Below are 15,567 nucleotides of genomic sequence, written 5' to 3'. Positions count from 1 at the left end.
AACCATAAAAGGAAGCTAAAAATCCGGAGGGCGTCAAGATGGATTCCAACACATCTTGGTGACTGAGAGGGCAGCTGGCCATCTGAGGGTGCATAAGCCTCACTGTCTGTTGCGGCGCCAAGGACACAAGCCGGGCTGCCTCCTGGCCTTGGCTGAGGTCACCTGCGTGGCCTCTGGGCAACCAAGAGGGTGTCTTGGGGACCCCCAAGCCTTCCTCAGCCGGAGACACAGCTCCAGATGGTGCAGAGAGAAGCTGCCTGGCTCTTACTAACCATGTCCTCACCTGAACTTCTGGTCTGGCTCAGAGGACCGTGGCAGGCCTCAAGTCTTCCTTGTGGGGAGCGGTGGGCTTGTGCTCTGGCAGGAAGTGAGACAGCCAAGTATAAAGGGGTCCCCAGAGAAACTCCCACCAGCCTGCACACTGGGACCACGGGGGGAGCCACAAGTTGGTGCCCTTTTCAGGGGGAGGAGCCAGCCTCCCGATCCGGGGTAGAACCTGGGATCCAATCTGCGAGGCGGGAAGTGTACCAGCAGGACTCCGGCTTTGCAGGGAGGCCCCGTTTCCCATTTTTTCCTTCTCACCCAATAAATCCTGCCCTTCTCACCCTTCAAAGTGTCTGGGAGCCTAATTTTTCATGGTCGTGTGACAAGGACCCCAATTTTAGCTGAACTAAAAAGTCCTACAACAGAAGGAGCCTACTGTCGGGGTGCAAGACTTGGGCACTCTGCTGCAGGCCGCTCTGAACTGGGCTTAAGCACAGCCAAGGCCACCCACCCCCAGCAGCTGACAGCCCCTCTGCTCATGCCTGGCACTGTCCAGGTGGCACCAGGGCAGCGGTGTCTGCGGGCTGAAGCCTCGCTGATGCTTGGTGTGTGCTCGGCACCTTGGGTGAGCTACTGTTTCCAACACTGTCAGTCCCCAGCAAACACCCAGAACCACGGAAAGGAAATGAATGCCACGTTATACAAGGAGGGGCCGCACTCACAGAGGCAGGCAAGCCCGAAGCCTTTGGTGAGGCGGCAACACCATGTTACTCTAGCGGTGTCTCCATTCTCAGCTGCAGGGAGTTTTGGACAGAGTTTGGGCATAATTTTAAGCACTGAAAGACAAAGGGAAACCCCACCCAGCCCGCGCATTTGGTACGTTTGAAAATCAGCGCGTGACAGCCAAGGTCGTGAATGTCGCCCAGGAGAAGGCTGAAGAGCCGGGCAGGGGCCTGCGTGACACAGGGCTTTCCCAACCCTATCTCCTGGGCGACGCCAACTTCTCTGGTTCTCTTCCATCTACAGGCATCAGTTTCTCCTTTTTCTCAATGCTCACATCTTTCCCAGCACACAGTTGGCTGTTAAATGGAAATAAACGCCTGCATTGAATCCGAATTCCAAGGACAGAGGACTGGGAGGAGGGCGTGGCCTCACTCCTCAGTGACTCCCGGCGCTGGCACCGTCCCCTGTGTCTTGAGGCCTCGTTTGGTGGTGTCTCCAGCAGCTCAGCAGCTCCTCCTTTGTGTGTCTGGACAAACTCTCTCCCTTTTTTCACAAAGAGAACTCTCAACTCTGGTTTACAAATATATTCTTTTTTTTTCTTTTGGTCTAGAAATCTTGGTTTTGGGTCTTGAATGCCGGCTCTGTTTCACGCCCTGCTCAATTCTGACCACAGGCTCTAGGCCAGAGCATCACCTTGGCCATCAGGGGCCAGCTCATCTTCAGATGTTGAACTGTGTGAGCCAGACTCAGCTCCCAAGCCTGTCTCAGGCAGCAGGCAGCCCCCGTGTGCTGGCCATCCCAGCTAGCAGGCTGGGGTCCTAGAGAACCACTAACCTCCAGGAAAACAGCCTCCTGTCGCCGCCACCCGGAGACGCCTCATCCAGCAGCGGGGTGTTCTCTCTGCTGGAGAAAGCCACCCTGGCTGCAAGGTTCAGCGGCAGCTGCCGGGGCAGCATGCACCGGATCGCAACATGCGATGCTTTAAACCTGGTCTGCTACCAGCTCTCCAGATGCACAGAGGGCTACAAACAACCACAATTAGCTTTCAGCACAACAGCCACCGTCTGCGTTAATGCGAGATGACCCACAGGCCTTCACAGGGAGAGTTGTGTGGGAACGTGCTTCAGAAACGTTGCTGGTACCAGAAGTCAGCAGTGTCTTCGGTGCTCAGCAGGGCAGAGGTGTGAGCTGGGCCTAGGCACGCTCGCTGAGGACGAGCTCATGGCGCCTGTGCTGCCTGCAGGCAGGGCCTGGACAGGGCGGGCAGGGCCCTCGACTTTGGCAGGAGGGACGGCATCTTACGGGTCATCAACCTCAACTTCAGAAAGTAACCCATAATAATCTCCAGAATTTTACAGGACAGAGATGCAAGGTCAAAACAATAAACCTGCAGACTGGGGTCAGAGTCCTTGACTTTTGATGACGCTGATTTGGTTGGGGGCAGCTTGAGGTCCCCCAGCCAGAGCTGGCTCAGTGGTGGGAGCCTGTGGCCATGGGGGCAGGGGGAGGAGTGTGGAGACACCACTGCTGCTCTGTGCCCTCAGTGCCGCCACAAGGCTAGGCCTGGGCCCCCGTACTCTCCCGGATCCTGGGGAGATGCCAGGGTCCCTGGGATGGGGCTGCCTGACACCCTCATTGCTGTGTTGACTCTCAGGGCCTTCCCGCTCCCCACATAGTCTCTGTGACCGGGGCCGCCTGCAGCCCGGATCTCTTCCGCAAGGAGCTCCCTCCGCCATCTGTAGCAGCACACACCGCCCCCTCCTGGGCTGCTCCCTGCCCCTCCACCCCGGGTGCAGCTGGGAGAGCAAACAATGAGGTGGATGAAGGGGGCGATTTGGCGTCTGGTGGCAAATCTGGGAGAAGGTTTAGGAAAATCATGACTGAAGTGTGGGGTGATAGAGCTGGCCACCATTTCAGGGACAAGGTGGAGGCCAGCTGAGGAAACCAGGGCCTGGCATTTTCACTTCCTGTTTCCAGGAAGGACGCGCCATCTGTGGGGCCTGGTGCAAAGACACCTGTCCGGGTGGGGAGATGTGAGCTCTCAGAGGCCTTCCCTTCCGGAAATGTCAACATGCAAAGTTCCGCTTCCATGAGTTCCACCTGTGCTGATAATCCCGCGGGCTGGGGGCTGCCCTTGCGGGGGAAGAGGCAGGGTCCTGGGAGACCCCTCTTCCCAGGCGGTGGCTGATCCCACCCAGCCCCTCCCTTCCCCACTCTGGGCTGCAGAACCTTGAGGAGGAGCAGCTTCATCTCCACCAGCCTTGATGTGCTTATCTGCGAGGGAGGCGGGGTGGGGGGCGGGTCTGTTGTGGGACAGCGGATGGCTGGAGAAGGTTGTGCGTGGGCCACAGGGGGCCTGCTCACAGGGGGCCCTCCCCCCAGGCCCAACCCCTGAAATGAGCCCCTGACTGGCTGTGCGGGTGCCCTTACCCTTCTGGATGACTTGCTGGGCCTGCCTCCTGACGCGGCTGTTTCGCAGGAACCGCCACTCCCGCTCCTTGCGGATCTGACTCTCCAGGTCGTGCTCTTCTGGGATCTTCAACAACAGAAAACACCCAGTTAAGCTCGGCGATTAAACAGGGTTGTCTCTTGGTATCAATGGGGTATGGGTTCCAGGAGCCCTCGGATAGCAAAACCTGCGCAGCTCAGTCCCCGATACGAAAGGGTGTGGCATCCGCGTACAAGCAGCACACGTCCTCCGGCACACCTCAAACCCTCGCTAGCTTGCCCACCATATCTGATACGGTGTCGATGCTGTGTAAATAGCTGCTATGCTGTATTTTTAAAATTTGGATTTTTTTTGTTGTATTGTTATTTTACATTTATTTTTGTTATTTACATTTTTTTTAAATCCAAAATTGGTTGAATCTGCGGATGCGGCACCTGTGGACATGGAGGGCTGGGCTGTAGTTATTTTCAGATAAAGGCACCTCTTTCTCAAAGGCTGAAGGCTTTGGGCTTCTCGTCTGGCCAGCGCACCAGAGGCACAGGCTGTTGGTGGGTCCTGTATCTGCTACAAAACACATCGCTGGTCCCCTCCCTGGAGCTGGGAGAGGCACTCCCCATGCCTGTGTTCGCTAGTGTGGGGGCTCTGAGACCCTCGAGTGAGTGGCCTGTGAGGCTGACAGGTGTATGATGGGGAGCAGGGCCTTGGGAAACGCCTCCCCAGGGAACGGGGGGCACTGAGGTCAGCAGTGAGCAGCAGGGCGGGGGGGGGGCACCGAATGCCGCTTCGAACACTGAAAACACCATCAGGAGGCAGGTGCGCTCGAGGAGACACTGCCTTTATTTTCTCTCTAATGCCAAAGGGGACCAGGCAGCCGGATGGAAGAGGAGGGAGCTCACGAGACAGAAGGAAGACAGCCTCATGAGAGGCCAGGCCAGGCCCCGAGAGGGTGCGGGACCTTCCTGGGCAGCAGAGGGGGTGCCGCTGGGCTCCCAGTGGTGGAAGAGCTAGGAGGGTGCTGAGCTGCAAGCCTGGCTGGGGTTAAACTAACTCGTGAGAACTTCAGTGCCTTCCCTAATGAGACAGCTTCAGAAAGACCAAGTTTATTTTCACTTGAAATATGCAGACGCTAGACATGCTGCTGCCCTCTCTTCCCCGAGCAAAGGCCCTCGCTTCAGGACCCGTGTGTGCGTGTGTGTGTGCACATGTGTGTGTCTGTGTGTGTGCACGCACATGTGGGTTGGGGTGTGGACGTTCAGCGTCTAGGAGAGGTCCACACTTGGCAAATACTAACTAGGGTTTAATTGACTTTACGCGGGAGGATGGCCACTTGTTTGTGTGACGCAGATGCATTTCCTTAAGCATACATGCCGTAGAGTCAATCTGGCTGAGTCTGTTCCTTGCTAAGAAACTAAGACTTGTGAAGACCCAAAATATAAAATAAATGAAATAAACAAGATAAGAACCTTACTTCCTTTTGGCTAAAAGCAACTCTGTCTCGACAAAGGAAAAAGAGAGCCTGCATTAGTTATTAAAAAGTCGCTTTCTCTGATAGAAGAAATGGGAAGAAAGACTATGGCACACGGCCATGTTTGCGTCCCTGCACGTACATGTGGCGGAGAAAGAAAATGGTTTCTCCATGTGGAGTTTGAGGCGGTCATTATGGGTGGTTATTATGTGCAAATGCTTACAGAGCATTCTTTGTGTCTCTTCCTCCAATGCTTTGTGTCAGCTCTGATTACAAAACAGAAACAGGCAAGCCCCAAACCTTGCGTCTGACCCCGTGCTCACTCAGGACCCCGTGCTCACGGATGACTGTGGCTCAGTTCCCAGCATTCTATTGCTCTGCTTCCTTCTTTTTCTTCTTAAAAGTCACAAAACCACACTTGACAAAACAGCAACAACACAGCAAAAAAGACATCCAAACCCGGAAACAGTAACCACAAAAGGTGTCAAATGGCTCCCTCCGCACGTTTTCTGATTTAGAAATAACCCCGCAACGGCGAATGGGATAGATTGTGGATTATTAGCAACCGGTTTCACTTTATGACAATCCTGAGCTTATTAGAAAAGAAATGACAAATGATCAATAACACAGAACAGTAATAAGAAAAAACCCGTGGTGGAAAGACTCAAAGCTGTGCAGGAACAGAGACATTGCACTTTAATGAGCCTCGGGCTTCTCTGGGAATAAATTAGAGGAAGAGTCTAAAAGGCATTTTCGAGCGGGAAGGGAGAGGAACTGATGGGAATTCCAGGTCCTTGCACTCTATGGCCCTGGGCCTGAGCTCAGGCAAAGAATCCAGACGTGGGGGGCGGACATGGGGCGGCTTCAGAGCCTCAGCTCTAAAGACAACAAAGATGACTGCAAGGTCGAGAGGGGCCCGTGCCAGAAGAGGGAGGGGCACAGGACGCCGGAGACAGGAGCTGAGGGGTTTCAGGGGAACCTGCACTTGTCCTGTTCCCACGGCACTGCAAGGGCCCTCTCCCAGCCCAGGGGCTCTGCCTGTATGGGTAGGGGCTGCCACTTCCCTAATCTGAGCTCAAGGAGAGAGCCCACAGCCTTCCCTTACAGCCCTTGCTGGGCTGGGAAGAGACTTTCTGAACGGGAACGCGGTTCCGGAACCACCCCAACTGTTTGTGTCAGGACAACCAGCTGTGACCACAAGGGTCACAGGACAAGCATGGGCAGAAGTGGAGGTGTAGCGTGAGGCAGGAGGGAGAGCGGTGGATGGAGAGGCCAGGGGAAGGCAGAGATGCCATGGAAGATGCGGGCACCCACCCTGGGAAACCAGGATGTGACCGCCGCTCAGCACGGAGGCAGCAAATGACACCGCAGCTCTTCATCATTGGCTCTGTCAACTCCTCTCCACCCGTCTCTTCAGGCTGAATAAAGGCTTTTCAGTAAACAAGGGCCCAGGCCCAGTGCAGGCTGAGCCTCCCTGTCAACAGAGCTCCTGGAGGCTGCGGGTGTCGCTGATCCTGTTACATGATGAGGATCTTGACACTCCTGTACCTCTTGGCTTCCACTCAGACAGAAACCAATTACGGTTCTGAAGGCTCCCACAGAGGCCTCAGCTGAAAGCCAACGAAACACAACTCCTTTCCTGTTGCAAGAAACACCTGGGGCTCAGGAACAAAGGGAGATTAGAGGGTCCGCAGAAGGCTTACGGGAAAGCAGCAGTTTGGGGCAGTTTTGGGGTAAATTCTTATCCGGGGAATCTGGGAGCCCTAGAGCTGAGTCTTATTTTCAATCTCTCTGAATTTAGAAAGGTTCAGGGTGCAGGGGATAAAATTCAAAACAGGTATACGACTATCAAGATCGAGAAAGACTTGGGTGAAGGCAAAAGGGGAGAGGAACCCACGGGAAAAGATCGCTAACACATTAAACGCTTACACTCCGAGCTCCCTCCCTCTCCACCCACTTAGCTTCTGATGAACTGAAGTGATGGCAAATTTGCCTCTGTGATGTGCTTTTCCCCTTGATGCTTTTTATTATTTTTCCCACAGTTTAGCAACAAACTATCCCCCTCCCCACTGAACAATAAAGTCCCACCTCCGTGAACAGAGGCAGCAGAGGAGGTGGAGGAGGAAGAGGTAGTGGTGTGCGTCGTGAGTTCATAGGCAACAGAGTTTTGATTCTGCCAATGTCTCGTGTGCATTACGTCCAAGGACACAGCCTTTGCGTTACCACAAATCGCCAAGCTATGGAGAGGGGAGAAGCTCTGAATGAAGCTCAGAGCTCGCTATGTGCGTTCACTCCTCAACACGGCATTTGCATCATCTTTCATGTGACTTCAGCACAAGAGGGAAAAGAGTTTCTTCTCCCAGTAGCATGAGGTTGATGAAGATGTAACTTACGTACAGTGAATTTCACCCTCTTTAGGTACAGGCAGAGTTTTGATAAATGTGGTCATATGACCACCCCCAAATCAAGATATAGAACAGTTCCATACAGTTTTGCCTTCCCTGGAATGTTGTATACATGGATCATACAGGATGCAGTCTTTTGAGCAGCTTCTTCCATTTAGCATGATACACTTGAGATGCATCTGTGCCACTGCATTTATCAATAGTTTATTTAAATATTTTTCTGATGAGTCTTTCATTGTATGGTTATATCAGCTTCTCTCTATACGAGGTGAAGGAAACTCGGGTTGTTTACAGTTTTTGGTGACTATGAATAGTCACTGTAAACATTCACATACAGGTTTCTGAATGAACATGTTTTCACTTCTCTTGGTGAATATCCAGGAGTAGAATGGTTAGGTTGTATGGTAGGCATACGTTTAACTTTGTAAGAAACCGACAAACTTTTCCAAGGTGTCTGTAGCATCTTGTAGTTGCAGTAGCCAAGAATGAGGGTTTCAGATGCTCCATGTCCTTTGCCAGCACTTGGTAAATTTTAAGATTCGAGACATTCTAACAAGTGTGTAGTGGGATCTCACTGCAGGGGTCCGTACTTTCCCGTGATTAAGATCCTTAACAATGAGCATCGTTCCATGTCCTTATTTGCAACCTGTATATCTTCCTTGGGGAGGTGTCTGTGCAAATCTTTTGCCATTGTTTTTTAATTGGGCTGCTTATTTCCTTATTATGGAATTTTGAGGGTTCTTTATGTATAACAGCCACAAAATCTTTATCTTATGTGTTTTATAATTTTCGTTCTGTCTGTGACTTGTCTTTTCATTTTCTTAACCGTCTTTAAAAAGCAGTTTTTTATTTTGATGAAGCCCAACTTACCGTTTTTTTCTTTTTTGACTTGTGCTTTCTGCATCTTATTAAAGAAGCCATTGTCTAACCCAAGGTCAGAAATATTTTTTTTCTGTTTCCTTCTAGAAGTTTTATAGTTTTAGGTTTCACACTTAGGGCTATGATTCACTCTGAGTTAATTGTTGTATAAGGTGTGAAGTACTGATCGAGTTTCTTCTTTTTATATTTTTTTTGGCAAATGGTTGTTAATTGCTTCAGTACCAATGGTTGAAAAGAGTATCCTTTCTCCACTGAATTGAATTGTTTTTGCACCTTTGTTGAAAATCAATTGAACATATTCATGTAGACCAATTTCTGGGCTCTCTATTCTGTTCCATTGATCTATGCATCTAACCTTTCACCAATCCCACACCATCTTGATTACTTTTTTTATAGCAAGTCTTGAAATAAGATAGTGTGAGCCTTCTTTGTTCTTCTAGTTCAAAATTGTTCTGGTTATTTTAGTTTGCTTTTCCCAAAAAATTTTAGAATAAACTTGTCTATTTTTACCAAAAAAATCCTATTGGGATTTTGATTGGGGTTGCGTTGATCTATGTATCAATTTAGGGAGAACTGGAATCTTAATGTTATTGAGTCTTCTAAACCAGGAGCACGGTCTCCATTTACTTATATCTTTTAATTTGTTTCATCAGTGTTTTATATTTTTCAGAATACAGATCTTTCACATATTTTGAAAAAAGATTTATACTTAAGTATTTCATGTATTTTGGTGCTATTCTGAATGGTACTGATGTGAAATTTCAATGTCCAATTGCTCATATGGAAATACAACTGATTTTTGTATAATGCCTTTTTTTTTTTTTTTTTTTTGAGACAGGGTCTTGCAAGTGCTGCCCAGGCTGGTCTTGAACTCTTGGACTCAAGCGATCCTCCTTGCCTTGGCCTCCTAAAGTACTGGGATTACAGGCATAAGCCACTGTGCCTGGCTGGAGCTTGTTAATATGATGCTGAGGACTTGGGAATCTGTGTTTTTTATTCTTGTGATACCTTCAGTTTCGATATCAGAAAAATGCTGGCTACATATACTGAGTTGGGAAGTGTTCACTCCTCTTTAATTTTCTGTGGCAGGTTGTGCAGAAGTGGTATTATTTCCTCTTTAAAGGTTTGGTACAGTTGCCAGTGAAACTATCTGGGTCAGAAGCTTTCTGTGTTGAGTTTTTAGTTAAAAACTCATTTTCTTGGCTAGATGCAGTGGCTCACGTCCATAATCCCAGCACTTTGGGAGGCTGAGGTGGGAAGACTGCTTGAGCCCAGAAGTTTGAGACCAGTCTGAGCAACGTAGCGAGTCCCCATCTCTGTAAACAATTTCAAAATTAGCTGTGTCTGGTGGTGCGTGCCTAAAGTCCCAGCTACTGGGGAGGAAGAGGTGGGAGGGTCGCTCAAGTCCAGGAGATCGAGGTTGCAATGAGCAATGATTGCACCACTGCACCCCCGCCTGGGCAACAGAATGAGACCCCATCTCAAACAAAACAAAGCAAGAAAACTTCATTTTCTTTAATAGACAGGAACTATTCAGGTTATCTCTTTGTTACTGAATGATGTTTGGTAGTAATCTCTTCCAAGGAATTTGTCTATTTCATCTAAATTTTAGAGTTTATGGACATAAAGTAGTGATGGAAGGTTATTGCACCACTGAACCCCAGCCTGGGCAACAGAATGAGACCCCATCTCAAACAAAACAAAACAAGAAAACTTCATTTTCTTTAATAGATAGGAACTATTTAGGTTAACTCTTTGTTATCAAATGATGTTGGGTAGTAATCTCTTCCAAGGAAGTTGTCTATCTCACCTAAATTGTAGAGTTTATAGACATAAAGCAGTGATGGAAGGTATATTTCTGGGCTCTCAATTCAAATCCATTGACCTATATGTCTGCTCTTAAGCCAATGCCATAGTGTCTTAATTAGTGCAGCTATGTAGTAAGTTTTGAAATCAGGAAGCGTGAGTTGTTCAATATGTTTGTCTTTTATATTTTTCTTTTGTTATTCTGGGTCCCTTATATTGCCATACAAATTTTAGTATCAGCTTGTCAATTTTTGCAAAAAAGGCTGCCAGGGATGGTGCTGAATCTGTAGAGCTATTTGGGGAGTTCTGCCAACTTAATGTTAAGTCTTCTGACCTATGAATGTGTGATTTCTTTCCCTTTATTTAAGTCTTCTTTAATATCATTCAATAATGTTTCAGTACAAGTCTTACATTTCTTTTGCTAAGTTTATTCCTAAGCATTTTATTATTTTTGCTATGATTATAAATGAAACTGTTTTCTTGATTGCATTTTTAGGGTTTTCATTACTAGTGTAGGGGATTCTGATACAAATGGTTACTGGATATTGAGCTTGTGGGTACAATACTGCTGCATTGGTTTTTAAGTTCTGATACTCTATTAAAATGGATTTTGAATGACTTTCAATATTCAGGATCATGTCATGTGAATAGAGATGGCTTTATTCTTCTTTCCAATATGATATGTTTTATTTCTTTTGCTTGCCTAACTTCCCTGGCTATAATTTCCAGTTCAGTGTTGAAGACAAGTAGCAAGACAGGATATGTTTGTCTTGTTACCTTCTTTTGGGAAAGACATTTTTGTGTGTACAGAATTCTAGGTTGACAGTTTCTTTCAGCACTTTAAGATATTACTGGACTATCTCTGTCTTACACAGTTTCTAATGAGAAGTCTGTGGTGATTCTTGTCCTTGTTCCCCTGTAAGTAATGTGTCCTTTTGCTCCAGAGGTCTTCAAGGATTTATCTTTGGTTTGTGGTGGCTTAGGTATGTGTCCAACTGTGTGTGTATATGTGTGTGTGCACACGCATGTGTGTGTCTGTATATACCATGATTTGGGATCTTTGCTGGATCTGTGGTTAGATGTTGGACTGCTTCGTACTGTCCTGAAGCTCTCAGAAGATCTGCAATCCTGTCTGTTTTTTTTCCCACTCTTTGTAATCTTTGTGTTTCATTTTGGGTACTTTCTATAGACCTGTCTTTAAATTCACTGATTTTTTTCTTGGCTATTTGAGGTCACAGATAAGCCTCTGGTGGGCATTCACTTGACTCTTTCTTAGTCTCCAACTCTCTGCTGAAATCCCTCATCTGTTCATGTCTGTTGTCTAGCTTTGCCATTAATGCCTTTAGGTCATATTAATCTTGGTTATTTCCACTCCATCTCTGATAGTTCCAACATCTGGGTTGCCCCTGAGTCTTTCTCTGCTTTGTCTCTTGATGGCAGGTGTGTTTGTCTTATATTTTTAGGGGCATCTCATACTTTTCCTTTGTTCTTTTTAGTAGACATGAGGTCTTGCTGTGCTGCCCAGGCTGGTCTTGAACTCCTGGGCTCAAGTGATCCTCTTGTCTTGGCCTTCCAAAGTGCTGGGATTACAGGTGTGAGCCACCATGCCCAGCCTCTCCTAATTTTTGAATGAATTCCAGACTTCATGTGTAGAACAGCAGAGACTAAGGTGTGTGTGTGTGTGTGTGTGTGTGTGTATATGTGTGTGTGTATATATATATATGCATGCCTGGAAATGGGTATGCCTCTATTACTAGACTGTTAGAGAGTTCAGTCAATCCAGCAAGGCACTGAAATGGGCTTGGATTTTACTGTTGCTATGGTGACACTCAGCACATGGCCAGCTTCAGATTCCTCTCGCACTACCTCGTGCTTAAAGCAGGGCCTGGGTTTCCGGAGGGTTTTCGCCAGGTTTCCCACCCCACCCTCCCTTGGGTTTTGGCTTTCCTCATGTGTCTGCACCTTGGGGGGCTTCTCTCTCTATGCTCTTGTGCCTCTGCTACAGCTCGACTGCTGTGCCTGTTGCCTGGAGGCTGCTGGCCTGTTGGAGGCGTCCGAAGGGCTCTCTGTTGCTCCGGCCCAGACTCTGGCTGAGGCAGGGCCTATGTCTCTGGGTCCCAGGGCGGAGCCTTCTCAGTGACTGTCCTGCTCCCTGCAGTGTGCCACACATGGCAGGTCCTCGCCCTGCTGGAGACGGAAGGTTTTCTTTTGCAGTTCTTCTGTGGCAGTGGATCTTTTCCTGTGCTCTGGGGGTGACACAGTTTGCTGCCTTTCATCAGTTCTGTGGGGAGCAGCACAGGAGAGCCTGCTGCAGGCCCACACCTCTCAGAGGCTCTTCTCGTGTCCCACCTCAATCTTCTGGGTGAGGGCCCAGTGGACGTCCACAGCCTGTGCAGCCTGTGGCTCCCGAAGGTTCGAGATTCTCCATTGGCCCATGTTCAGCCTTGCGCAAACCACTGCCAATTTCAGGTGAGCATTTCTCCCCGCCAGCTCCTTCTGCTCTGCTGCAGGGAACTGGTGCTCATGGCCCAGCTCTCCTTGGAGGCACCTCTTCCCTTCCCCGCTGGGCATCTCACTTCCCCTGCCACCTCAGCTCTCTGATGGGTTCAGGAAAAGTCAGAATTTTATAGTTTTTCTGCTCTTTTCTTATTTCCAAGGTGGGAGTGGTGCTCTTTCCAGCTGTCTGCAGGCGGAGGTGGAACCAGGCTGGGGCTTTTGCCCGAGCAATGTTTGCCATACACTTGAGGCCGAAGGAACTGCCCACTGGGCCCTCTACACGTGCAGCCAAGCAAAACCAGGATGAAACTCTCTAAGAACGCACGGTTAGAACAACCACGTATTTGATTTAAACAACACTGAATAATCACAGTGTTCTCTAAAACAAGCCTGTCTGACTTGGCTGATAAACCTGACCCCTGACTGTTTAACACTCAGCAGTAATTTACCAGACAGGCGCTGGCACTACGGCCAAGCGTGGAGAAAGGTGAGCAGAGTGGCACCGCACGGTCCCTTCCCGGCTGTGGGAGGAAGCTGTCCTGCTGCCTCGGAGACTGCGAGCACCAGAGTCCAGCTGGTGGTGGCTGAGTGGAAACAAAGTCAGAGAAGCTATGTCTCCCACTTCCACCCACCAAGTGCGTTCTTCACGCAGCTTCCATCCAAAACCAACGACTTATTCTATTCTGGTCTTCCTGGAGGGGAATCGACCTATCCATTTGCTTTCCTTCTGAACTTTCCAGGAAAGAACAGGAAGCACCCATTTTAGAAGCTGCAGCTGGGGTGGAGCCAGCTGTCCTCCTGAGGCGGGTGAAGCCCACAGCAGACTGAAGTGGATAAGCTGAAGATGAGCTGAGGATGAGCTGGGGATGACCTGGGATGTGCTGGGGATGAGCTGAGGGTGAGCTGAGGGTGAGCTGAGAATGAGCTAAGGGTGAGCTGAGTTGGGGATGAGCTGAGGGTGACCTGAGCTGGGGTGCGCTGGGGATGAGCTGAGGATGAGCTGAGATGAGCTGAGGATGAGCTGGGAAAGAGCTGGGGATGAGCTGGGAAAGAGCTGGGGATGAGCTGGGGATGAGCTGGGGATGAGCTGGGGATGAGCTGGGGATGAGCTGGGGGTGAGCTGGGGATGAGCTGGGGATGAGCTGGGGATGAGATGGGGATGAGCTGGGGATGAGCTGAGGGTGAGCTGGGGATGAGATGGGGATGAGCTGGGGATGAGCTGGGAATGAGCTGGGGATGAGCTGGGGATGAGCTGGGGATGAGCCGACGAGGTGAGCTGGGGATGAGCCGACGAGGTGAGCTGGGGATGAGCCGACGAGGTGAGCTGGGGATGAGCTGAGCATGAGGTGAGCATGAGCTCGAGGACGAGCTGGGGATGAGCTGAGGACGAGCTGGGGATGAGCTGGGGATGAGATGGTGATGAGCTGGGGATGAGATGGGGATGAGCTGGGGATGAGCTGAGGATGAGCCGAGGATGAGCTGAGCTGAGGGTGGCACGAGGGGACTTCTCAGGCTCTGCCTGCTGCAGGTTTGTATAAAGAATGTCACACAGAGTGTCATTCTCAGAGGAGAAAAACAAAACAAAACAGAAAAAGTCATTTTCGTGGCAGAATCTATGACAAGATGCTCAATGTCCATTGCATAGTGAGAAAAGCGGGACTGGAAGCCGTGCAGGCAGGGCAACCCTAGTGCTGGGAGGGAACCCTGCGTGGGGACTGTGGCCATCTTAAGTCGCTTCTTCACTGCCTGAGTTTCTAATGGTGCACTGAAACCCCAGCTGCACAGCCGCAGATCTGCTGACCCGCACCCACCCTAGAGAAGTGGATGCTCTCAGGGCAAAACAAGATCCGCAGGCTCTGCGGAGCCGCCAAACAGAAATCCCCACTGTAGCTTTAAGGGCTGTGCGAAATAAACTGGGCTCTGCATGTGATGCCTCCCAACAGTGTATCGACTCTTAAAGCTTTTTATAATTAAACATGGTATTTTAGTCTGTTTTAATCACAAAACTAATAACTATTCTTTCTAAAATATTCAAATCACCCAGAAGTATATGATGAAAAAAGGAACAGTTCCCTTGCCTGGCTCCAACTCCACCTTCTAGAAGTCACCGTGCGGCCAGCCTGCTGTGCAACTGGCCAAGCCTCCTTCCGTGCTTGTTCCAGTCTACAGAAGCACAGAGTTTGTGCAAGCATTTTGTACAAGTTGATCATTTTACCTTTTGGATCAAGGACATCCAACCAAGTCCTCATAGAAAGATACAACTTAAAGAATTTTAATGGCTATATAGTATTCTATCCCATGGATCCATCATTTTAAATTAACTCTCCTACTAAGTGATTATTTTCAACTTTTCCCCATTACAAATCGTGTTATCACGAATATCTCTGGGCAGAACCATTTCATGGACATGTATGTTAGTGGTTTTGAAGAATATATGCCTCCTAGCAGGATTGCTGGCTTTGCAGGTATACCTGTTTCTAATTCTGACAGTTACTGCTTAATTGCCCTAAGCAAAGGGAGTACTGTACCCACCCACCAAGAGTGTCTGAGAGTTCACATCCCCCTACAGCCTTGCAGGGATTGATTCTCTGGATAGAATCAATTTTTGAAACTTTCCAACTGAGAGAAGAAAAAAGTCATATTACTTTTGTAATCAGAACACAATTCAATACATCTTTTTCTTTCTTAAGCACATGACAGACCATTTTTAATATTCTTTTGTGGTTTCTAATGCAGACATGAGCTCCATAAACCAACATGGGAAGAAAGGAGGTTGCTTCACCAATCAAAGGTGAGCCACAGACAGAGCACGGCTCTTTCTAGTCATACGGACCTGTAAGAAATCTGACGGTGAACTAATAAAAAAAGTTAGTAGACACTGTCCTTACCACAGTGTCTTTGGATGCTCATCCTGCTAATCACTAGTTGCATGTCAGTGTAAACTGGTCATTATTTTGTGACCTGGTAACTATTTTAGTTTCTTATATACCTTGAAGCGGTTTCAGGTTTGCAGTTCTTCTGTTCTTTTTTAGGTTCAATCCTAGCCTTAGAGCTATTTTTAGTTTACATGTGAAGCAGGC

The 15,567-nt window shown here is 48.8% G+C and overlaps 1 protein-coding gene across 1 annotated transcript in view; it reads right to left on the bottom strand.

Annotated features, from left to right (window-relative positions):
• The window catches only part of RPTOR (regulatory associated protein of MTOR complex 1), a 176,358-nt gene that overhangs the window by 22,159 nt on the left and 138,632 nt on the right, over positions 1–15,567 (bottom strand). Inside the window, exon 19 of the mRNA XM_032176974.2 lies at positions 3,418–3,523. Within this exon, the coding sequence (XP_032032865.1) occupies positions 3,418–3,523 (106 nt within the window). The remainder of the gene's footprint in view (positions 1–3,417; positions 3,524–15,567) is intronic.

Source organism: Hylobates moloch, unplaced genomic scaffold, assembly GCF_009828535.3.
Source record: "Hylobates moloch isolate HMO894 unplaced genomic scaffold, HMol_V3 SCAFFOLD_15, whole genome shotgun sequence".
Classification (NCBI taxonomy): Eukaryota; Metazoa; Chordata; class Mammalia; order Primates; family Hylobatidae; genus Hylobates; species Hylobates moloch.
Note: the sequence above shows the minus strand (reverse complement) of the source record. Positions and strands in the feature narration are given on the sequence as shown.